The 25035-nt window shown below is 63.5% G+C and overlaps 1 protein-coding gene across 1 annotated transcript in view; it reads right to left on the bottom strand.

The window, feature by feature from the left end:
• The window catches only part of MAPK8IP2 (mitogen-activated protein kinase 8 interacting protein 2), a 28364-nt gene extending 12531 nt beyond the window's left edge, over positions 1-15833 (bottom strand). The window contains 9 exon segments of the mRNA XM_068189310.1: positions 1903-2075; positions 3246-3321; positions 3869-5096; positions 5098-5804; positions 5934-6068; positions 7193-7295; positions 9236-9478; positions 9719-9824; positions 15676-15833. Of these exon segments, the coding sequence (XP_068045411.1) occupies positions 1903-2075; positions 3246-3321; positions 3869-5096; positions 5098-5804; positions 5934-6068; positions 7193-7295; positions 9236-9478; positions 9719-9824; positions 15676-15740 (2836 nt within the window). The 5' untranslated portion in view covers positions 15741-15833.
• Positions 15834-25035: the final 9202 nt, after the last annotated feature.

The raw sequence follows: 25035 nt of genomic DNA, 5'->3' as shown, positions 1-25035 counted from the left end.
TATTTTAATTTATTATCTTTATATATTATTTTATATTTTTTATATATTATTTATTCTGCATTAACTTTTGCAAATTATTTTTATATAGTGCAGTTTGCAATCTCTTTCTAACTTCTTTTGATATAGCATAATTTGTCAGCCTTTTATGGCCAATACCCTAATCCCTGTGTAGATTGTATATTTTAGTATGCTAATTACTATTATATTTACTAATACTATTACATTTATTACATTATTATTGTTATTGTTATTGTTATTGTTATTATTTTTACTATTTTGCTTATTTTAGTATTATAAATATGTATTTATTATTTAGTATAATAATTATTAATATAGATTATATATATAATTTATATAATAAATACATAAATATTTATTATTACTTTAAAATAATAAAAAATATAAAAACACATTTTATAGATAGATATATTAGTTTAAACTATAATAATTTTAAATTTTGCTTTCACAAAACATTAAAGTAGAAACTGCATGCTGTGTGTCATAACACTAATTTTTACCATGGAAATTGTAATTATGAAATTAAAACTAATGCTTTTATTTTTGTAACTGACTGGCCATAGTGAGAACCACTCGGATAAGTTTGTGAAAATTACTAAAACTCTCTGCACGATTTAATAACATTAAAAAAAAAAAAAAACAAAAAACACACAGACAATACGGGGAAAAAAGGCGTAAAGAAGATTCCTGCCGCTTTGACTACCAGTAACGCCTCACTTGTTGTTGTGAAGAACTGACTTACACGTTGTGAAAAAAACAGCATAAACATTGCCAAAAAATGCCATTCGCCACTCCCAGAAATCAAACATTCGCCACCGCACAACACGTCCGGGGTGGAACCAAAGGAAAAGGTCCCCAGAGCACGTAAGAGAGCGCAAAGAAATGTTTAGACAGGCGTAACCTTTGTTGATATGTATGCAATCAACGCGACGAGAAAGAAAGTAAATTCAGAAAAATAGATCTGGGAATAATAGAAATAAACGTCGGAATAGAGAAAAAAAAAATGCAGAAATATAGAAATAAATATAGAAGAAATGTAGAAATAAATAACAGAAATAAATGCGGAAATGTAGAAATAAATGTAGAAATATAGAAATAAATAATAGGAATAAATAATAGAAATAAATAATAGAAATATAGAAAAAATGTAGAAATGTAGAAATAAATAACAGAAATGAATGCAGAAATATAGAAATAAATGTAGAAATATAGAAATAAATAATAGAAATAAATAATAGAAATATAGAAAAAAATGTAGAAATATAGAAATAAATAATAGAAATAAATGCAGAAATATAGAAATAAATGTAGAAATATAGTAATAAATTATGGAAAAATGTAGAAATATAGAAATAAATGTAGAAATATAGCAATAAATATAGAAAAAATGTAGAAATGTAGAAATAAATAGTAAAAATAAATGTAGAAATAAAGAAATAAATTTTGAAGTATAGTAATAAATAATAGAAAAAATGTCGAAATATAGAAAAAAATGTAGGAATATAGCAATAAATAACATAAATAAATGCAGAAATATAGAAAAAATGTAGAAAAAATGTAGAAATATAGAAACAAATAAAATAAAGAAATGTAGAAATGTAGAAATAAATGTAGAAATATAAAAATAAATATAGAAATATAGAAATAAATAACAGAAATAAATATAGAAATAAAGATAGAAAGATAAATATAGAAAAAGAAAAATTGTTACAATAAAGCACTGTGACCACGCTACGGCCACACACCCAACGCTTTTATCCCTTAATTAAAATCCCTTAATTACAAATTCAAAATGCTAAAGAGTAAAGCTCGTTTCTCACAGGGAGGGCACCCCAAAGCCCCCCGGAGCCCTCCCCAAACCCGCGGGCCCCCTCGGGCTCGTACCCACGGCGTCGCGGGCCTGCCCCACCACCTCGTGGGCGTAGAAGGCGGGGAAGATGCCGCGCTCGCCCGTCCGCATGTTGTAGCCCCGGTACCAGTAATCGTCCTCCTCCAGCTCCACCAGGATGGGGTCGTCCACGTCCAGCTCCAGCTCGTCCTCGTGGCGCGGGATGAACCTGGGGGGATGTGCGGAGGGGCGGCGTGGGGACGCGGACAGCCCCAAAGGCGCTGCTGTGACCTCCTGGGCAGCCCCAAATTCACTGACCTCATGGTCAGCCCCAAAGCCACTGCCGTGATCTCCTGGGCAGCCCAAAGCCACTGCTGTGATCTCCTGGGCAGCCCCAAATTCACTGACCTCATGGTCAGCCCCAAAGCCACTGCTGTGATCTCCTGGGCAGCCCCAAATTCACTGACCTCATGGTCAGCCCCAAAGCCACTGCCCTGACCTCATGGTCAGCCCAAAGCCACTGCTGTGACCTCCTGGGCAGCCCCAAATTCACCGCCCTGACCTCCTGGTCAGCCCCAAATTCACTGACCTCATGGTCAGCCCCAAGCCACTGCCCTGACCTCATGGTCAGCCCCAAAGCCACTGCCCTGATGTCCTGGTCAGCCCCACAGCTCTGCACCCCTCAGCTCCTCGTCACCCCCCAAACCCACACCCCTGACCTCCCAATCACCCCCAAATCCACTCCACTCATCTTCTTATCACCCCCAAACCCACTGCTCCCAGCCACTCGCCAAAAATCCACCCCACTACACCCCTGACCTGCTGGTCACCCCCAGACCCACACCCCTGACCTGCTGGTCATCCCCAAACCCAGACCCACAGCCCCTTCCCCTCCTGGTCACCCCCAAACCCACACTCCTGACCTGCTGGTCATCCCCAAACCCAGACCCACACCCCTGACCTGCTGGTCACCCCCAAACCCACACCCCTGACCTCCTGGTCACCCCCAGACCCCCACCCCTGACCTCCTGGTCACCCCCAAACCCACACTCCTGACCTGCTGGTCACCCCCAAACCCACACTCCTGACCTCCTGGTCACCCCCAAACCGAGACCCACAGCCCCTTCCCCTCCTGGTCACCCCCAAACCCCCACTCCTGTCCCCCTCATCACCTCCTCACCCCCCATGATCAGATCTCCCCCCAGTGTTGTGGTCACCCCCAAACCCACACCCCCGAGGCAGCTGTGGGGTGCCTGCCCTGAGGAACACAACACCCCCAGAGCCCAGGGACAGCCACCCCGGGGGGACCAGCAGCGGGCCCTGGGGTGGCACTGCGGGGCCCTGGGTGTCCCTGGCAGGGGCTGGGGGGTCCTTTGGGTGTCACCCAAGGTGGCCTCACCTGAAGACGGCGCGGTGGGTCTGCTCCCGCTCCTCCCCATTCACCATGCAGGAGAACAGCCCGAAGGACTCTGTGCCTGTGGGGACAGCCATGCCAGGGACAGCTGCCACCCCCACGGGGCAGGGGACAGCTGCCACCCCCACGGGGACACCCCCACCCATGTCCCTGAGGGGCGCTTGTGGGGTCAGAACCCTCCTGGGCGTCCCACCTGGGCCCTGCCCAGCAGAGCAGGGCTGGGGACCCCTGTGGTCACTGTGAGCCTGCCCCGTCTCCCGTGACATGTCACGACATGCCGTGACATCCCAGATGTATCGGGACATATCGTGACACGACATGGCACATGGGAACGGTGCCAGGGACAGGACAGGGAGGGCAGCTGGTGTGAGAAGAGCCAGGACAGTATGGCACAACACGTCACGACATCCCGTGACATATCGTGACATCCCGTGACATGTCGCAACATCTTGTGACATATCGCGACGTGCCACAACAGGGTACACAGGAATGGCTGGGGCAGGACACGGAGGGCAGCTGGTGTGCCAAGGTCACCCAGAGACCAGCCCAGGATGCCCAGATACGTCACGACGTGTCACGACACATCCCGACGTGACACCGCCACTTACTGGAGGAGCGCGAGGTGCTGTTGACGAAGACGTTGAGGAACTTCTTGGAGAACTGCAGGTCGGCCTCGGGGGACGAGTCCTCGGAGGAGCTGCGCGCGTCGGGGGCCACCAGCCCGTCCCCAAAGGCCACCTCATCGTCGCAGGCCCTCAGGATGTCACTGTCATCGCTGAGCACGGACGTGCAGCGCCGCAGGCTGACCAGCTCCAGCTGCGTGTGCTCGTCCACCACCAGCGTGTACTTGACCGAGTCGTAGGCCAGCGACTCATCCAGCGCCAGCGGCTCCGGCGGCACTGGCACCTCTCCGGCCGGGCTGCCCCGGCGCGGGGTCACCAAGGGCGGCTCGGCCTCCTCCAAGGCCATGGTGAAGCCGCGGTTGGTCTTGGCCGTGGACACGTCCAGCACGGCGGGGTCGGCGTCGGGCGCTAACCGGACGTCGTCGATCATGGAGTCAGCCTCCAGCACGCCCGAGTCCAGGTCCCCGTCGAGGGCCCAGCGCTGGGGGCTGGCGGGGCGGCGGTCCCCACCGGGGACAGCGGGCTCGGCGCCGGGGGACACCCGTGGAAGTGACGCCGGGCGGCAGCCCAGGGTGGCCAGGACCTCGGAGGCGTCCAGGCGGCCGAGGGTGACGGGGCGGCCGGGGCACACGGGCGCGATGGTGTCGTTGGTGGGGTTGCTGAGGAACAGGAAGGGCCCCGGCTCCTCGGCCGGCGGCTCCGGCGGCGGCTCCGCGGCCGCGTGCTCGGCCTCGGCCAGGGAGCTGCGCAGCGTCTCCATGTCCACCAGCTCGATGGCGCCGCGCTGGCACCGCGCCGCCGGCACCGCGTCTGCCAGCACCGCCGGCGAGTCCCGCGGGCCTGGCTCCTCGTCCAGCGCCTCGCTCAGGATCTCAGGCTCCAGGTCGGAGGCGGGCGAGATGGTGTCGCACAGCGAGTGGCTGTTCTGGAAGCACTCATCCGGGCACTTGATGGGGTATGAGCCCTCCGAGATCATCTTGTTCACCAGGTTGCTGAGCAGCCACGGCGAATCCGAGTCCTCGCTCAGGTCGGGCTCCGACTCCGAGTCGGAGTCGTACTCGCTGTTGTCCTCTTCATCCGCCTCGGGCATCAGCTTGGGCCCCACAGGCAGGTAGAAGGAGCGGCGGATGCTCTCCAGGCTGTGGTCGGGGTCGATCTTCAGGTCCAGGGGGCTGGTGCTGGACACGTCGGTCTGGCCCTCGGGCGCGGGGGCCGTCGGCCGGGTCCAGGCTGTCGTAGTAGGCGTCCATCTTCAGCTCGGCCAGGCTCTCCCTCCTGACCACGCCACGCTCCGGCGGGCCCCTCTCGGCCGGCTCCTCCTCGTCCTCCTTGCCCTTGTCCAGCAGCAGCGAGTCCTTGATGCCCAGCAGGCCGGGCGCCTCCAGCTCGGGCTCCAGCTCGCCCTCGGAGCCGGGCGAGCTGGCCTCCTCGATGGAGTTGGTCAGGTGGGACGAGCGGCCGCTGCTGCTGTCGCTGCTGAGGTCCAGCTCGGTCTCCGAGATGGACGAGATCATGTTGCTGACCAGGCGCCCGCCGGCGAAAGCCGCCTCGAGCTCCCCGTCCACGTCCGAGTCAGAGCCGGGAGAGCTCAGCTCGTCCCCGCGCCGCCCGCCGGGCAGGAAGGGCTTGGCCGTGCGGCTCGTGAGGTCGGCCTCGATGCCCGGGTCCGAGGAGGGCGAGGTGGTTTCCGAGGAGCCCGAGGGGTGGCCGCGCACGCTGGCGGCCCGGCCGGACTGGGGGCCCTCCCCGTCGGAGCTGAGCGGCTCCGCGGGAGCCCCGTCCCGCTCCGGCCGGGGGGTCCGCGGCTGCGGCTGCGGGCGGGGGGACCCCGGGCTGCCGCCGCCCTGGGGCTGCGTGGGGGCCTGGGGGGCGGCCTGGGGCGGGGGGGCGACCTCGGGGGCGCCGGGGGGAGCCGCGGGCCCTGTTGGAGAGAGACAGGGGTGAGGCGGGGGCGGCTGGCGGGGGCGCGGCGGGGAGAGCGGAGCTCGGAGCGCAGCGGAGATGAGGTTCATGTTAAAATCGGGCGCGGCTCTCGGGGGCGATGGGTTACCATGTGCCAGGGACTCGGGGCTGTTGCCTTGCGAGTCCAGGGGGGAGGGCGGCAGCGAGGGGGGAGCCCCCCCGGGGCCCGGCGGGCTCTCCAGGCAGGGTCCGTCCAGGATGCAGGCGTGGGGGGACGAGTGTCCTGTGGGGAGGGCGACACGGAGCCGGCGTCACCCCGCGGGGCGGCTGCGGGAGCTCGGCATCACACCCGCGTTGGCACAGCCCCGCTGTCACAGCCCCATTGTCACAGCCCCGCTGTCACAGCCCCAATGTCACACCTGCATGGCCACACCCCATTGTCACAGCCCCACTGTCACACCCGCGTTGGCACAGCCCCGCTGTCACAGCCCCATTGTCACAGCCCTGCATTGTCACACCTGCATTGTCACAGCCCCACTGTCACACCCCACTGTCACACCCGCATTGGCACAGCCCCGCTGTCACAGTCCCACTGTCACAGTCCCACTGTCACACCCGTGTTGGCACAGCCCCGCTGTCACAGCCCCGCTGTCACAGCCCCAATGTCACAGCCCCAATGTCACACCTGCATGGCCCCACCCCATTGTCACAGCCCCACTGTCACACCCGCGTTGGCACAGCCCCGCTGTCACAGCCCCATTGTCACACCCGTGTTGGCACAGCCCCACTGTCACAGCCCCATTGTCACAGCCCTTCATTGTCACACCTGCATTGTCACAGCCCCACTGTCACACCCCACTGTCACACCTGCATTGTCACAGCCCCGCTGTCACAGCCCCGCTGTCACACCTGCATTGTCACACCCACATGTCACAGCCCCGCTGTCACAGCCCCATTGTCACAGTCCCACTGTCACACCCGCGTTGGCACAGCCCCGCTATCACAGCCCCGCTGTCACAGCCCCAATGTCACACCTGCATTGTCACACCCCATTGTCACAGCCCCACTGTCACACCCGCATTGTCACAGCCCCGCTGTCACAGCCCAAATGTCACACCCGCATTGTCACACCTGCATGTCACACCTGCATTGTCACACCCGTGTTGGCACAGCCCCGCTATCACAGCCCCGCTGTCACAGCCCCATTGTCACACCTGCATTGTCACACCCCATTGTCACAGCCCCACTGTCACACTCACGTTGGCACTGCCCCACTGTCACACCTGCATCGTCACACCCGTGTTGGCACAGCCCCACTGTCACACCTGCATTGTCACACCGCCACTGTCACAGCCCCACTGTCACACCGCCACTGTCACACCGCCACCGCCGCAGCCCCGCGCTCACCGGTGTGTGAGGAAGAGGAGGAGGAGGAGGAGTGCAGCAGCGCGTCCTGCCAGCTGGGGCGCGGCGCGGGCGCGGCGAAGCCGCCGTTGTTGTTCAGGGAATCCTGCGGGGAGAGCAGAGCCGGGGGCTCAGGGGGTGCCCCCCGCCCCCGGGGAGCGTCTGGGGACTCCAGGGGGACACGGGAGTGGGGGGGTGGGAATGGGGGATGTGGGGGACAGGGATGGGAATGGGTGCCAAGGGGACAGGGAGAGGAATGGGTGCCAGGGGGACAGGGATAGGTGCTGGGGGACAGGGATGGGAATGGTGCTGAAGGGGACAGGGATGGGGGTCCCATCCCCGGGGACAGGGATGGGAGTGGTGCTGAAGGGGACAGGGATGGGGGTTCCATCCCCGGGGACAGGGATGGGAGTGGTGCTGAAGGGGACAGGGATGGGGGTACAGGGGTGGCTGCTGGGGGTGGGGGGCAGGTTCCGGGGGTGTCACAGGGGAGGGCTCGGAGGTGCCTGGCAGCCCCCGCGCCACGTGCGCGGGGTTTATCCGGATTAGGGACACCGCATCCCTGCATCCCCTGCCCGGCCAGACGCGCACCAGGGGCCGGGCACGGCATGGCACGGCACGGCACGGCACGGCTGGCACGGTGCCCACCCCGGGGACAAAGCCAGCAGCGGCGCTGAGCGCGGGACACCCGTGCGGGACCCCAGGAGCACGGCTCCACCCCGCAGGGGTCTGGGGAGCCCCCGGAACGCACGGAGCCCCCGGGATGTTCGGGAATGCCGCGCCGGCAGCTGCGGATTAGTCCCGCTGGGAAGCGCGGGCAGCGCTAATCCCGGCCGATCCCGGCAGATCCAGGCGGGAGCAGCGATTAGGGAGAGCGGCCGGGGCCACCGGGCACCAACCGGGGTGGCCCTGACAGGGATTGGGGTGGGCACCGAGCGGACAGGGATATCGGAATGGAGGGGGACAGGGATGGGGGAGATGGGAATGGGGGGATATGGGAATGGGGAGATGGGAATGGGTCCTAGGGGGGACAGGGATGGGAATGGATGCAGGAGGAGACAGGGATGGGGGGGACAGGGATAAGGGACATGCCGTGGGAGGACAGGTGAAGGGTGGTGGAAGGGATAAAGACAGGGGACATGGGATGGGGGGACAGGGATGGGTTATGGGGGGACACAGGGATGGCTGCAGGGGGGACACGGATGGGTTCTGGGGGGGACAAGGGACACAGGGCCCGAGAACCAGGATGTCACCTCCTCCCGGGACCCCGAGAAGGGGCAGATCCAGGGGCTCCACCCGCCCCTCCCAAGGGATGACAGAGCCACACCGAGACCCGGCCGGGCAGGGCAGGACCCCTGGGCTCTGTCCCCTCGCGGTGACCGCCACCCCCCGGAGCCAACCCGGCCCGGCAGCGCGCGGTGCCCTGCCGGGAAAAGCGGGGGGGGGGCCCGAAATTCCCGGGGGCCCGCGGTTCCCTGGCAACGCCGGCGGCTGCGGCCGCTCCGCACGCGGCTTCCCACACACTGCGGCGGCGCGTGCGCGGCGACACGGGGACACCCCTGCGGCGACAGCGACACGGCTGGGGGGACACCCCCGGGGGAGCCCCGAGCCCGGGAAAAGGGGGGGACACGGCCTGGGGCTGGGCACTGGGGACGGAGAACCCCGGGGAGGCGGGGACAGTGACCGCAGGGGGAGGGGACAGTGACCCAAGGTGGGGAAGGGACAGTGACCGCGGGGGGGGGGCAAGGGACAATGACCCAAGGGGGGGAAGGGACACAGATCTCGGGGGGATGGGAACAGTGACCACGGAAGGGAAGGGACAGTGACCACGGAAGGGAAGGGACAGTGACCCAAGGAGGGGAAAGGGGACAGTGACCACGGAAGGGAAGGGACAGTGACCCAAGGAGGGGAAGGGACAATGACGCAACGGGCGGAAAGGGGACAGTGACCCCAGGGGGGTGGATGGGGCATGGGGACAGCGACCCCGAGGGAAAAGGGTCCCAGACGCCGGGGGGAAGGGGACACCTGCGGCCAGCCCCGCCTCACCTGGGTGCCCGGGGCCGTCAGGTTGAGGGTGGTGGGGCGGTGCTTCTGCGTCTCCTCCAGGGCGGGCGAGGGGATGGGCGAGGCCGAAGGGGATGGCGGCGCCTCCAGCTCGTTGCCTTCCTCCTCCTCCTCTTCCTCGTCGTCGTCGTCGTCGTTGTCGTCGATCATCTCGAACTCCTGGAAGTCGTCCTGGAAGGTGCACACGGGGTGCGGCTGCTCCCCACGCTCCAGCACCAGGCAGTCCTGCGGGTGGCACCGCGTCAGGGACGTGGGGACAGCCGCGGGCCACCCTCCCTGACACCGAGGGGGTGGCAGCGCCCCCAGTCCCCTGTGGGGTGTCCTAGATGGGACAAGGGACCCCCGGCTCGTCCCCTTTGCCTCAGCAGCCACAGAGGCACCAAAGCCACCGCTGCGGGTGAGTTGTGGCAGCCCGGTGTCCCCACAGCCCCCGCGGTGTCCCCAAGGGCCACCGGGCTCCTGCACCTTCTCGTAGTGGTCCGAGTCGTAGTTGAGGCCGATGCCGCAGTCGTCCGTGATCTCCGACAGGTCCTCGTCATCGAACTCCTCCAGGCTGATGTCCTGGGGGGGCCTGGGGACAGCGGGGACACAGCTCAGGGACAGCCCGGCTGGCCCCTCATGGCACCGTGAGAGCAAAGTGGCACCACGGGGACATCTGTCCCTGTATGGGTGGCACTCCCGGCATGCGAGCACCAGGGACAGGGCACGAGGACACCATCACCTCTGGTGCCACATAGGCATGGCACCAGGACACTGTTGTCACCTCTGGTGCCACACGGGGATGGCACCAGGACACTGTCACCTCTGGTGCCACACGGGGATGGCACCAGGACACTGTCACCTCTGGGTGCCAACACAAGAGAACCACAAGGACATGCCACTACAACCCTCTGGTGTCACATGGACGTGTCACCATAATCCTGCCACCCCTTGGTGCTGGCACAGGACAACCACAGGAACATGGCACCACAACCCTGTCACCCCGAGTGCCACACAGACATGGCACCATAACCTTGTCACCCCCTTGGTGCCGGCATGGGACAGCCACAGACACATGTCACCATAACACAGGGACATGGCACCACTCCCCTGTCACCCCGGGTGCCACACAGACATGGCACCAAACCCTGTCACCCCTGGGTGCCACATGGACATGGGACCAGGACATTGTCACCTCTGGTACTACACAGATATGGCACCACAAACTGTCACCCCTGGGTGCTGGCACAGGACAGCCAGAGGGACATGTGACCATAACACAGGGACATGGCACCAAATCCTGCCACCTCTGGTATCACAAGGACATCACCATAACCCTGTCACCCTTGGAAGCCACATGGACATGTCACCATAACCCTGTCACCCCTTGATGCCAGCATGGGACAGCCACAGGACCATGTCACCATAACACAGGGACATGGCACCAAACCCTGTCACCTCTGGGTGCCACATGGACATGGGACCACTCCCCTGTCACCCCTGAGTGTCACACAGACATGGCACCACAACCCTGTCACCCCTGAGTGTCACACAGACATGGCACCACAACCCTGTCACCCCTGAGTGTCACACAGACATGGCACCACAACCCTGTCACCCCTGGTGCCACACAGACATGTCACCAAAACCATGGGACAGCCACAGGCACATGTCACCATAACACAGGGACATGGCACCACACCCCTGTCACCCCTGGGTGCCACATGGACATGGCACCACACCCCTGTCACCCCTGGGTGCCACACGGACATGGCACCAGGACACTGTCACTTCTGGTGCCACATGGATGTGGCACCAAACCCTGTCACCCCTGGGTGCTGGCACAGGAAAACGACAGGGACACGTCACCACACGGCTGTCACCACGTGGTGGCACCCGGCTGGGTGGAGGTGCCGAGGCCACCACATGTCCCAAATCCCCGGAGCCGAGGTGGGGAGGGGACGGTCACCAGGTTTGGGGGTGACCTGTGCTGCTGGGGGGTCACAGGGGGGGCATGGCCGGGGGTGACAAAGCGGAGCCAGGCTGTGACACCCCGAGGGGCCCTGAGCGCATTCCCAGGGAACGGGGGTGCCATGGAAACCAGCGGCTCCTGCGGGAGCAACGGAACGGAGAGAAATCCCGAAATCCCGGCAGGGTTTGGGTGGGAAAACAGAAACTGGGGCTTGGGGGGGCTCGCTGAGGCGGGAGGTGTGGCCTGGGTGCCACCGGGACCCTCTGGTCACCCTCCACGGGGTGGGGGACACCCAGGGTCCCCCATCCCTGTCCCAAAGGTATGTGGCAGCACCTGGGTGCCACCGGGACCCTCTGGTCACCCTCCATGGGGCTGGGGACAGCCAGGGTCCCCCAACCCGGTCCCAAGGGTGCCTGGGTGCCACTGGGACTCTCTGGTCACCCTCCCTGGGGCTGGGGACACGTAGGGCCATCCCCAGGGGTGTGTGGCAGCAGCCAGGTGCCAGTGGAACCCTGTGCCCTCCCTCCCTGGGGTTGGGGACACGCAGGACCCCCAGCTGGTCCCCAGGGGTGTGTGACAGCAGCCAGGTGCCAGGAGGACCCTCTGCCACCTTCCATGGGGTTGAGGACACGCAGGACCCCCAGCTTGTCCCCAGGGGGGTGTGGCAGCACCTGGGCGCCAGTGGGACGCTGTGCCCGCCCTCCGTGGGTTTGGGGACACCCAGGTGGGCTCGGGCAGGTGCGGGGGCTCAGCCCGCGGTGTGGCAGCAGGGTCAGGCCCCAGAGGGGCCCAGGGCTGTCCCCTGCCCTGTCCCCCCCGCGGTGCAGCCTCTCCTGCTCCCGATTCCCCGGCAGGAAGATTCCCCTAATCCCATAATTCCCAGAAGTAGGGCACGGCCGCGCCGAATCCGCGCAGATTTGGGGCAAAAGCGGTAGAAATGGAGACGGGGCCGGGGCTGCGGCGGGAACAGGGCTGAGCGGGACCCCAGAGCATCCCGCATGGGAAAGGGGAGCCCTGGGGCTGTGGGGTGAAGGGTCCCGGGGTGTTGGGCAGCGCAGCCTTTTGGGGTGCAGAGCCCCGGGACGTTGGAATGTAAAGTCCTTCAGGGTGCAGAGCCCTGGTGTGTAGGGGAACAGAAATTTTGGGGTTCAGAAGCCTTTCGGGTGCTGAGCTATGGGATGTTGAGGTACTGAACCCTTTGGAGTTCAGAACCCTTTGGGTTTTCAGGGTGTCGAACTCTGAGGTCTTGGGCTGCAAAGCCCCGGGGTGTTGGGGAGCAGAACGCTTTTGGGGTGCAGAGCCTTTTGGGGTGCAGAGCCTATTGGGCTATAGGGTCAGAGATTGGGGTATTGGGGTGCAGAGCCGCGGGGTTTTGGGGTGCAGAACCCCAGCCTGTCAGGGAGCAGAGCCCTGTGGGGTGCACAGCCCAAGATGTTGGGGTGCAGAGCCTTTTGGGTCACAGAGACCTGATTTGTTGGGGAGCAGAACCTTTTGGGGTGCAGAGCTCCAGCATGCACAGGAGCAGAGCCTTGGGGTGCTGGGGAGCAGAACCTTTTGGGGTGCATAGCCCAGGGGTGCTGGGGACCAGATCCCTGGGATGTTGGAGTGCAGATCCCAGAATGTTGGGGAGCAGAGCCCTATGGGGTGCAGAGCCCAGGATATTGGAGTGCAGAGCCCTATGGGATGCAGAGCCATATGGGGGTGCAGAGCCCAGGATACTGGGGTGCAGAGCACTATGGGGTGTGGATCCCAGGATGCTGGGGTGCAGATCCCAGGATGCTGGGGTGCAGAGCACTATGGGGTGCAGATCCCAGGATCCCAGGATGTCGGGGTGCGGATCCCAGGATGTTGGGGAGCAGAGCCCGAGGGGGTGCAGAGCCATCTCCCCAACCCCACGGAATATTGGGGGCTGTCCCCCTGCAGGAAGAACCCTGGGACCCTCTGCTGTTCCCGGGGTCTTAAGGGGTCCTGTGGGCACACAGGGGGACAGGGACAGCGGGGCTGAGTCCTCCTGGGGTGGGGACCTCGGGGTCCTCTCCTGTACCCCTGGACCCTCCTCACTGGGGGAGCAGCTCCTGCTCCTGGCTGGGGGACACGGGAATGGGATGGGATGGGATGGGATGGGATGGGATGGGATGGGGACACTGCAGAGGGGTGGCAACACTGTGGTGGGATGGGAATGACACGGAGGGACGGGGACACTGCTTTGGGTTGGGATGGTCACATGGGGTGGGAATGGCACAGTGGGATGGGGTGGTCACAGTGGGACGGGAGCACTGTGATGGGGTGGAACCAGCAGTGAGAGCCCATCCAGTCCCACGATGTCCCTGATGGGATCCTTGGGGACCGGGCTGGGGCCAAAGGCAGGGACATGGGGCCACGGGTGCAGGGACGCAGCGCCGGGGATGAGCAGCGGGAACGAGGACAGTGCCCGTCCCCACCTTGGGGACATTCCCGGGGCCGGCTGGGACCGAGGGACAGGAGCGGAGCCGAGGGCGGGGCAGGGCCAGGGGGTCTCACCCAGCCCCGCACACGCAGAGAGGACCGGGAAGGGCTGGAACCTGCAGGACACCCCCCCCGCTATGGCATCCCGGTGACCCCAGGGCCACCACCCCGAGCGGGAGGGGACCCCAAAGGGGCCCACCGTCACCTGGCGGGGGGCACGGGGCCGGGAGGGCTGGGCAGGGGACACCGGCGGTGCCCGCGCTGCCAGGGCCGGGCTCCCCGGGGAGCGCTGCCGGCGGCGCAGGCCCTGGGCGGCTGGAATTTCCTCATCCCTGCCAGCCCCGCTCCCTGCGCACTGCCCGGGAGGCGGCTGGGAGCGCCGGAAAGGGACCCCCACAGCGGCTGGGAAGGGACCCCCGCCCGCTCCGTGCCCGGCTGCTCCCGGAGCCGGCTCTGACCCTGTGGTCACCCCAAATTGGGGACCGGGGTCTTCTGACTGGCACCTGGGTCTGCCACGGCTTGAGCGGGAGGTGGGAGCCGTCCCAAGGCCCGGCTGCGGATGCGCCTGGAATTCCCACATCGAGGGGGCATTCCCAGCCCATTCCGGCCTCTCCCTCTCCGGCCAGGGGGTCCCACCCCACCGGTCACCCCATGCCGGGCTGGGCACCCCCTCCCCGCGGCTCCTTAGGAAAGGCACAGCCGGATTCGGGTCCTCCGTCACCATTCCCGGCTGGATCTCGGGATGCTCGGGGAGACCCGAGCGCAGCCACAGCAGCCTCAGGGATCGGCCCCGGCTTTTGGGATGGCTCCGGGCGCAGCTCCCGCTCCCCGGACTGGGCCCGGCTGCCCCAGGGCCCGGCCCGGGGCCGAGCGGCCCCAGCGAGGCCGTGGCGTCCCCTCCCTGCGCCACCGCGGGCAGGGACACCCCGGGGAAGGGGACGGCCCGGGGACAGGGACATCCTGGGGACGGGGACATCCTGGGGATGGCGATGCTTAGGGAAGGGGGACATCCCGGGGTTGGAGATGCTCAGAGAAGGGGACATCCTGGGGACATCCTGGGGACGGGGATGCCCAGAGAAGGGGACATCCTGGGGACAGGGACACCCCAGAGAAGGGGAGCCCTGCCCCGCACAGGCCACAGCCACCCAAGGGCACGTCCCGCAGCCCCGCTGTCCCCTGCTCCTCTCTCCGCAGCTCCCGCATCCCCGGGGCCCTCCAGGTGCCCCTCACCGCCGCCTCCTGCCCTTCCCATTCCCCTGCCGGGCGTCTCGGCCCCGCAGTGCGCCAGCCCGGCCCGCGGCCCGCACCCCGACCCCGCACCCCGACCCCGCACCCCCGCACCCCACCAAGGTCAGGCGCGGGGCGGGCCCAGCCGCGTCCCCTCCCCGCGGGACCCCCGGCGGCCCTGCGGGAAGGTGACCGATCCCGGGGCCCCGGTGCGGCGTCCCGGCTGCGGGAACCTCCCGGAATCCCCCCGGCATCCCCCCGGCCGCGCCGAGCCTCGGGGGGTGCTGAGCCGCCGGCCCCCCCCCCCCCCCCCCCCGCTCCCGGTACCGGCCCCCCCCATTCCCGTCCCAGTCCCCATCCCGGGGCCGCTGCGGCGCCTCGGGAGAGACAAAGAGGCGGCGGCGGCTCCTCCCGCAGCGGCCCCGGGATGCGGCGGCTCCGGGAGGAACCGGAGGCCGGGGGGGCTCCGCGCCCCGGCGAGGGGAAGGGGACGATGGGGACCCCCGCGCCCCCCGCCCGCAGGGAGCGGCCGCGGCGCTCCGGGGGCTGGATGGCCGCGGCCGGCGGCGGCTGCGCCGTTAATCGCGGGAAGGGCCGCGGCGGGGCGGGGGGCGGCAGGAGCCCACCCGGTCCCGCATCCCAAGGTGAACGAACGGGCGGCGGGAGCGGCGGTGGGAAGGGGGGGGGGGGGGCCGGGGTGCGGGCCCGGTGCAAGGGCGGGACAGCGGGAGGGGAAGGGCAGCGCGACCCCGCATCCCCCGCGCGCATCCCCCGCGCGTCGCCCGCGCCCCCCGCTCACCGGCAGCCGGGCGGGGAGAGCGAGTGGAAGGTGGAGAGCGAGAACATCTCGGCGCGATCCGCCATTTTCTCCGGCCGGGGCTGCGCCGGACTGCGGAGCTGCGGGAGCGCGGGGGGAGCGGCGGGAGGAGCTGCGGGAGCGGCGGGGGAGCGGCGGGGGGCGGGAGGAGCCGCGGGACGGGGGGGACGGCGGGCGGGAGGAGCTGCGGGAACGGGGGGAGAGGGAGGAGGAGCTGCGGGAAAAGGGGGGAGAGGGGCGGGAGGAGCTGCGGGAGCCGCGGGGGGAGAGGGAGGAGCCGGGAGGGGCGGGGGCGGCGGGAGGGAGGGAGAGGGAGGGAGGGGAGGGGGGGATGGGATGGGATGGGATGGGATGGGATGGGATGGGATGGGATGGGATGGGATGGGATGGGATGGGATGAGGGGCGGTCCTCGGGGGGTCTAGAGAAGGAGGGGTCTGCGGGTGTGGGATGGGATTGGGGGAGTTATGGGAATGGGGGTGGGATAGGGAGGGAATGGGGAGGGGTCCTGGGGGGGGGGCGGGGGGGGAATCTCCTGAGGGGAGGGGAGGGGAGGGGAGGGGAGGGAAGGGAAGGGAAGGGAAGGGAAGGGAAGGGAAGGGAAGGGAAGGGAAGGGAAGGGAAGGGAAGGGAAGGGAAGGGAAGGGAAGGGAAGGGAAGGGAAGGGGCTTTGGGATTGGGTGCGGTCAGGAGGGAGGGCTGGGATGGGGAGGGGCGGGAAGAGGTCGGAACAGGGAGGGACGGGGGATCTGTAGGAACAGGGGGTCAGTAGGGGGCCAGAGGGTCTATAGGACATCAGGGGTTTTATAGGGTGGTCAGGGGCTCTATAGGAGGGGTCAGGAGGTCTATAGGGGTTTCGGGGGATCTGTAATAGGGCAGGGCAGTTTATAGGGTGGTCAGGGGGTTCAGGGTTCCTGCAGTGGGGCAGGGCAGTTTATAGGGTGGTCAGGGGGTCTGTAGGGGGTTCAGGGTTCCTGCAGTGGGGCAGGGCAGTTTATAGGGTGGTCAGGGGTCCGTAGGGGGTTCAGGGGGTCTGTAGGGGGTTCAGGGTTCCTGCAGTGGGGCAGGGCAGTTTATAGGGTGGTCAGGGGGTCTGTAGGGTGGTCAGGGGTCCGTAGGGGGTTCAGGGGGTCTGTAGTGGGGCAGGGCAGTTTATAGGGTGGTCAGGGGTCCGTAGGGGGTGCGGGGCTCTATAGGGGCCGTAACGGGGCCGGGAGCGGAGCTGTCCGCGGTGCCGAACGCGCGAGAGGAGGACGGGGCTGCACGGGGCGGCAGAGGGTCTATAGGGGATCGGGGGTGGTCTATAGGGGATCGGGGGGGTCTATATGAGATCGGGGGTGGTCTATAGGGGATCGGGGGTGGTCTATAGGGGATCGGGGGGGTCTATAGGGGATAGGGGGTGGTCTATAGGGGATCGGGGGTGGTCTATAGGGGATCCCGAAGCTCTGTAGGGGTGCTGCGGGACCCATAAGGGGCTCAGGGGGTCTGTGGGGTCAGTAAGAGGGGACAGGAGCGGTGTGGGGAGGGGGAGCAGAGCACAGGGTGTCAGGAGATCTATAGGGGGTCAGGGTTCCATAGGGGATCGGGGGGGTCTATAGGGGATCGGGGGGGGTTTATAGGGGGTTCAGGGCTCCATAGGGGATCGAGTATCTGTAGGGGATCCAGGGGGGTCTATAGGGGATCCGGGGGAGGGCTATAAGAGAGTCAGGGTTCTATAGAGGATCGGGGGGGTCTATAGGGGATCGGGGGGGGGGGCTACAAGGGGGTCAGGAGTCTATAGGGGATCGGGGGGGGTCTATAGGGGATCGGGGGGTCTATAGGGGATCCGGGGGGGTTATAAGAGGGTCAGGGTTCTATAGAGGATCGGGGGGGTCTATAGGGGATCGGGGGGGGGCTACAAGGGGGTCAGGAGTCTATAGGGGATCGGCGGGGGGGGTCTGTAGGGGATACGGGGGTGTCTATAGGGGATCGGGGGGCTATAAGGGGTCAGGGCTCTATAGGAGATCGGGGGGGTCTATAGGGGGGTCAAGGCTCTATAGGGGATGGGGGGTTTATAGGGGATCCGGGGGATTCTATAGGTGATCGGGGGGGGGGGGGTCTATAGGGGTTCGGGGGGTCTATAGGGGATCGGGGGATCTATAGGTGATCGGGGGTGTCTATAGAGGATCCGGGGGTGTCTATAGGGGATCGGGGGGTGTCTATAGTGGATCCGGGGGATTCTATAGGGGATCGGGGGGTGTCTATAGGGGATCCGGGGGATTCTATAGGTGATCGGGGGGGATATAGGGGATCCGGGGGGGTCGATAGGAGATCGGGGGGTCTGTAGGGGATCGGGGGGCCTATAAGGGGGTCAGCGCTCTATAGAGGATCGGGGGGGTCTGTAGGGGATCGGGCCCTATGGGGCGCTCTATAGGGGGCTCCACAGGGTCGCTGGCGGGGCCGGGCGCCGCGCAGGGACCGCGAGCGGAGCTGTCCGTGGTGCTGAGCGCCGGCACCGGACAGCGGCCGCCGCCGGTGGCCGGAGGGGACGGGCAGGGAGCGGGGAGGGGACACCAGGGACGCTCCCAGTCGGGGGGGCGGGCAATGGGACCCCCGCACTGCCACCCGTGGGATGTGGGGTCCCTCGGTGTCCCCCAATTCCCTTAGTGCCACCCCCTGTCTCCCCCAGTTCTCTCCGTGTCCCCCTGTGTCCCCCCATTCCCCGTGTCCCCCAATTCCCTCAGTGTCCCCCGTGTCCCCCAATTCCCTTAGTGCCACCCCCTGTGTCCCCCAATTCCCCGTGTCCCCCAATTCCCTCAGTGTCCCCCTGTGTCCCCCAATTCCCCGTGTCCCTCAATTCCCTCAGTGTCCCCCGTGTCCCCCAATTCCCTCAGTGTCCCCCGTGTCCCCCAATTCCCTTAGTGCCACCCCCTGTGTCCCCCAATTCCCCGTGTCCCCCAATTCCCTCAGTGTCCCCCGTGTCCCCCAATTCCCCCAGTTTCCTCAGTGTCCCCCAATTCCCCCAATTCCCTCAGTGTCCCCCAATTCCCTCAGTGTCCCCCGTGTCCCTCAATTCCCCCAGTTTCCTCAGTGTCCCCCAATTCCCTCAGTGTCCCCCGTGTCCCCCAGTTCCCTCAGTGTCCCCAAATTCCCTCAGTGTCCCCAAATTCCCTCAGTGTCCCCCGTGTCCCCCAATTCCCCCAGTTCCCTCAGTGTCCCCAATTCCCTCAGTGTCCCCAAATCCCCCCGTGTCCCCCAATTCCCTCAGTGTCACCCCTGTGTCCCCAAGCGAGGCCGAGGCCACTTTGGTGCCACCACAGGGCCCAGGGGACACCCAGAGCTCTCCAGGGCACCCCAAACCCCCCGTGGCCCACTCCTGCCTGTCCCCCATTCCCATTCCCATCCAACCCAGCATTCCCAGTTTTCATCCCAGCATTCCCAGTTTTCATCCCAGCATTCCCAGTTTACACCCCTTTCCTATTCCTATCTTCACCTCAACATTCCCATTCCCATTCCCATCCATCCCCACATTCCCATCTTCACCCAACATCCCCATTCCCAGTTTCCATCCCAACATTCCCATCTCAATCCCAACATTCCCATTCCCAGTATCCATCCCAACTTTCCCATCTTCATCCCAACATTCCCAGTTTTCACCCCACTTTCCCATTCCTTTCTTCATCCCAACATTCCCATTCCCAGTTCCCACCCCAACATTCCCACTCCCATCTCCGTTCCTTTGGGGTTTTGGGACACGGCCCTGCACCAGCAGGGATTTCTGGTCCCAGGAGCTCCCCCTGGAGTGTTTAAGCCCCACGGAATGGGGAAGGCATTCCCTAAAAATCGAGCAGGATCTTCCCAAGCCCAGGGATTCCCAAACTCCCAGTGGGAATTGTGGCTTTAAGGGGCTTCAAAGGATTTCCAAGGATAAGCTGGGCTCGATGCTCCTTTGGGATCCCACTCGGGATGTTCCGGGATTCCTCTGGCCCCTGCCAAGGCCTGACCCCCTTTCCATGGAAAAATGATCCCAAATATCCCCATTGGCCCAGGCTGAGGCCGCTCCCTCTTCTCCCAGGGCTCATTCCCTGGATAACCAGGATGTGCTGGGAATTCTCATGGGGGTGTGAGCACAGAATTCCCAGATTATTGGGGCTGGGAAAGAATTCCAAGGTCACCGAGTCCCAGCTGGGCCCGATCTCCACCAGAGCCCCGAGTGCCACCCCCAGGAATTCCTTGGACACCTCCAGGGATGGGCACTCCAAAGCTCCACGGGCAGCCCCTGCCAAGGCCTGACCCCCTTTCCATGGAAAATGATCCCAAATCTCCGAGCTGAGCCTGCCCTGGCCCAGGCTGAGGCTGCTGCCTCTTTTCCCGGGGCTCATTCCCTGGAGCAGATCCCGATCCCCGCTGGCTCCTGGCAGGAGCTGGGCAGAGCCAGGAGGACATTCCTGATCCCTGCCCCGATGCCAGCAGAGCTGCCCTGGCCCCGGTCCCGGGGCAGATCCCGCTTTTCCCAGGCTCTCCCTGCACGCATCCCCGGCAGCCCCTGCCCAGCCCAGGGGAGCTCTGGGGCCCTTCCCGAGGCACTGCTGGCATTCCATGGGCAAGGATTCCACAACTCCCCAGTCCTGGCGGGGCCTGCCTGGGAAGGACCTCCCAGCCCATCCCGAGGATCCCCGGGATCCAGGAGATCTCACAGGCACAGCCCAGGAAGTTTTCCAAGGGTTTCCGTTCCCCGGATCTGTGAATTCCACCCCGGGTCCATCCCAAACATTCAGCTCCCGGAATGGATCCCAAGGATCCACCCAGACCTGCCAAAGCTCCGAAAAATGGGAGAAATTCCCGCTGGGACAATCCAGCCTGAGGAAAATCCATCCATTCAATCCTTCCCACCTCCCTTATCCCAAGTTTTCCCCCATCCCTCTCACTTCCAGCTAAGTCCTTCCCACAGAGCCGCAGGCTCTCCTCATTCCCAAATCCCCAAATCCCCGAATCCCGGCCCCTCTCCCCCATCCAACCTCTGCCACTTCCCAGCCCAACATCGAGCATCAGCTCCCGGAGCAGCGGCCACGGCGCCTGGAGCTGAGATTCCACCAGAAACAAAAGGAATTTCCCTTTGCAGGAGGAAAAGCCAAAGCCGGGAAATCCCGGATCCGCAAGCGCCCGACATGGCCCAGCCCCGAGCCCGGCCCAGGCCCGATGGAAATCTGGGAAGCGAAGGGAAATCCCTCGGGAATGAAGGAGCCCCAGGGCCGGCCCAGGGCTTCCAGAAGCTTCCCTGAGAATCCCGGGATGAGCCAGAGCCCGTCCCAAAGGAGCCCTGGAGCCGCCTCTGTGCCACGCTGAACCCAAATCCCAAATTTCAAATTCCTCTGGAGTTTTCCAGCCCAAATCCCAAACCCCTCCGGAGTTTTCCAGACCTTTCCCAAATCCCTCCAGAGTTTTCCAGCCCAAACCCCAAATCCCTCCGGAGTTTTCCAGCCCAAATCTCAAATCCCTCTGGAGTTTTCCCAAATCCCAAACCCCTCTGGAGTTTTCCCAAATCCCCAACCCCTCTGGAGTTTTCCCAAATCCCTCTGGAGTCTTCCAGCCCAAATCCCAAATCCCTCCAGAGTTTTCCCAAATCCCTCTGGAGTTCTCCAGCCCTTCCCAGCCCCATTCCCTTCCCTGGCCCCACTCCAGGACTCTCCAGGATCCTGGCTGGGGCCTCACTGGGGCCACCTTTGGAAAATTTGGGAAAACTCCTCCCGGAAAAGGTTTGGGATCCCCATCCCCGCAGGGGTTTCCAGCCCCACAGATGTGGCGCTTGGGGACACGGGGTGGGGGTGGGGGGTGGCCTTGTCCAGCTGGATCCCAGAAGATTTTCCAGCCTCAATTCCCACCCCCCAGGCAGGCCGGGGGTGGCAGCAGCAGCAGCTGGCACAGATGCCACCACCCCCCGTCTGTCACCCATCTGTCACCCCCAGCCCCCCCGGCACTTCCCGAGGATCCGGACATAATCCGGGATCGGGGCCGGGCCCGGGGATGTCACACGGGGGGGACAGGGTGGCCCGAGGGGGCCAGTGGGGACGGGCACAGCTGGACACGGACACGGGGCAGGCCCGGAGTTTATTGGTGACCCCGGCGGGGGGACAGGGTGGCCACGGGGGCAGCGTGGGGTTTCCAGGGGGGTTTTGGGGCTGGGGGTGTCTGTGGGGTGGGCACAGGGCACGGGGTGTCTGTGGGGTGTATAGAGGTTATAGGAACCTCTATAAATAAAACTGGGGGGCATTACGGGGCACAGGGTGTCTGTGGGGTGGGCACAGGGCACAGGGTGTCTGTGGGGTGGGCACAGGGTGTCCATAGGGGTACAGGGTGTCTGTGGGGTGGGCACAGGGTGTCCATAGGGGTACAGGGTGTCTGTGGGGTGGGCACAGGGTGTCCATAGGGGTACAGGGTGTCTGTGGGGTGGGCACAGGGCACAGGGTGTCTGTGGGGTGGGCACAGGGTGTCCATAGGGGTACAGGGTGTCTGTGGGGTGGCAGAGGGCACAGGGTGTCTGTGGGGTGGGACAAGGCACAGTGTGTTTATAGGGTGGGCACAGGGTGTCCATAGGGGCACCGGGTGTCTGTGGGGTAGAAGAAGGCACAGGGTGTCTGTGGGGTGGGACAAGGCACAGTGTGTTTATGGGGTGGGCACAGGGTGTCCATAGGGACACAGCATGTTTGTAGGGTGGGCACAGGGTGTCTATAGGGACACAGCATGTTTGTAGGGTGGGCACAGGGTGTCTATAGGGACACAGCATGTTTGTAGGGTGGGCACAGGGTGTCTATAGGGACACAGCATGTTTGTAGGGTGGGCACAGGGTGTCTATAGGGACACAGCATGTTTGTAGAGTGGGCACAAGGTGTCTATAGGGACACAGCATGTTTATAGGGTGGGCACAGGGTGTCCATAGGGGTACAGGGTGTCTGTGGGGTGGGACAAGGCACAGTGTGTTTATGGGGTGGGCACAGGGTGTCTATAGAGACACAGCATGTTTATAGGGTGGGCACAGGGTGTCCATAGGGGTACAGGGTGTCTGTGGGGTGGGACAAGGCACAGTGTGTTTATGGGGTGGGCACAGGATGTCTATAGGGACACAGCATGTTTATAGGGTGGGCACAGGGTGTCCATAGGGGCACCGGGTGTCTGTGGGGTAGAAGAAGGCACAGGGTGTCTGTGGGGTGGGACAAGGCACAGTGTGTTTATGGGGTGGGCACAGGGTGTCTATAGGGACACAGCATGTCTGTAGGGTGGGCACAGCCACCCGGCCCCCCTGCCCTCAGCCCTGCTGTCCCAGGCCGGCCGGGCAGTGGCCCAGGGGGGTGTCCCCGCTGTCCCCCCGTGCCAGCAGCAGGTCCAGGTAGGCCCCAGAGACGAGGTCGCGCTCGCCGATGCCGAGTTCCCGCAGCAGCTCCTGCGCCAGGTGCCGCCCGTCCTCCTCACTCTGCTCCGGCCGCAGCACCACCTGCGGCCACCCGCCGTCACCCGGGGTCACCCGCGGCCACCCGCGGCCACCCGGGCTGCCACCCCCCGGTGTCCCCTCACCTCCAGCTCCAGGAAGTCCCCGAGCCCCTGCACGCGGTCCAGGTGCAGCCGGGTCTGGCCCAGCAGCAACAGGAGCCGCTCCTTCCTCACCGTGCCCAGCACGCCCAGGGACTGGGACAGCACTGCCTGGGGACACGGGACACGGGGACAGAGGTGACACAGGGACCCACAGAGCACAGGGACTGGGACAGCACCGCCTGGGGACACGGGACACGGGGACAGGGGTGACACAGGGACCCACAGAGCACAGGGACTGGGACAGCACCGCCTGGGGACATGGGGACATGGGGACAGGGGTGACACAGGGACACACAGAGCACAAGGACAGCACCGCCTGGGGACACGGGGACACGGGGACAGAGGTGACACAGGGACCCACAGAGCACAGGGACTGGGACAGCACTGCCTGGGGACACGGGACACGGGGACAGGGGTGACACAGGGACCCACAGAGCACAGGGACTGGGACAGCACCGCCTGGGGACACGGGGACAGGGGTGACACAGGGACCCACAGAGCACAGGGACTGGGACAGCACCGCCTGGGGACACGGGACACGGGGACAGGGGTGACACAGGGACCCACAGAGCACAGGGACTGGGACAGCACCGCCTGGGGACATGGGGACAGGGGTGGCACAGGGACTCACAGAGCCCAGCACACCCAGACACCATGCCAGTACCACCTACGGGGGACATGGGTGACAGGGGGTGACAGAGAGGGGACAGGGATCCCACAGTGTCCAGGGCCCGGGCCACCACCTCCTGCGGGCACAGGGATGACAGGGGTGGCACAGGGGGTGACAGAGGTAGCACAGGGGGTTACAGGGGTGCCACTGGGGTGACACAGAGGTGCCAGGGGTGGCAGCCAGGTCGCCGCCAGCCCCAGCCATGCTCACCTGCAGCCCCTCGGGGTCGGCCGTGGGGGTGATGCTGAACCTGGACAGTTTGGGGCCGGCGCTGTCGGGGCGCTCGTAGAAAATCAGCTCCCCCCGGCCATCCTGGGGACAGGCACACGTGGGGACACGTGGGCACGGGGACAGGTGAGCACAGGTGAGCACGGGGACAGGTGAGGACAGGGACAGGTGAGCAAAGGTGAAGCACAGGGGACAGGTGAGCACAGGTGAGCATGGGGACAGGTGAGCATGGGGACAGGTGAGCATGGGGACAGGTGAGCAAAGGTGAGCATGGGGACAGGTGAGGACAGGGACAGGTGAGCAAAGGTGAAGCACAGGGGACAGGTGAGCACAGGTGAGCACAGGTGAGCACAGGTGAGCATGGGGACAGGTGAGGACAGGGACAGGTGAGCAAAGGTGAAGCACAGGGAACAGGTAAGCACAGGTGAGCACAGGTGAGCACAGGTGAGCACAGGTGAGCATGGGGACAGGTGAGCATGGGGACAGGCGAGCACAGGCGAGCACAGGGCCAAGCCCAGCCCCTCCAGCCACCGCTCACCTGTGTCCGGCGCAGCTTGAGCCGCCCCCGCGGCACCCGGAAGAACGTGTCGGTCTGGAGCAGCACCTGCCCGGCCCCGGGGCACACCTGGAGCGGCTCCTGCCCCTCGGCCGTGCCCGGCCCGGCCCCGGGGCACACCTGGGGCGGCTCCTGCCCCTCGGCCGTGCCCGGCCCGGCCCCGGGGCACACCTGGAGCGGCTCCTGCCCCTCGGCCGTGCCCGGCCCGGCCCCGGGGCGCAGCTGGGGCGGCTCCTGCCCCTCGGCCGTGCCCGGCCCGGCCCCGGGGCACACCTGGGGCGGCTCCTGCCCCTCGGCCGTGCCCGGCCCGGCCCCGGGGCGCAG

This window comes from Anomalospiza imberbis, chromosome 5, assembly GCF_031753505.1.
Source record: "Anomalospiza imberbis isolate Cuckoo-Finch-1a 21T00152 chromosome 5, ASM3175350v1, whole genome shotgun sequence".
In the NCBI taxonomy this organism is placed as follows: domain Eukaryota; kingdom Metazoa; phylum Chordata; class Aves; order Passeriformes; family Viduidae; genus Anomalospiza; species Anomalospiza imberbis.
Note: the sequence above shows the minus strand (reverse complement) of the source record. Positions and strands in the feature narration are given on the sequence as shown.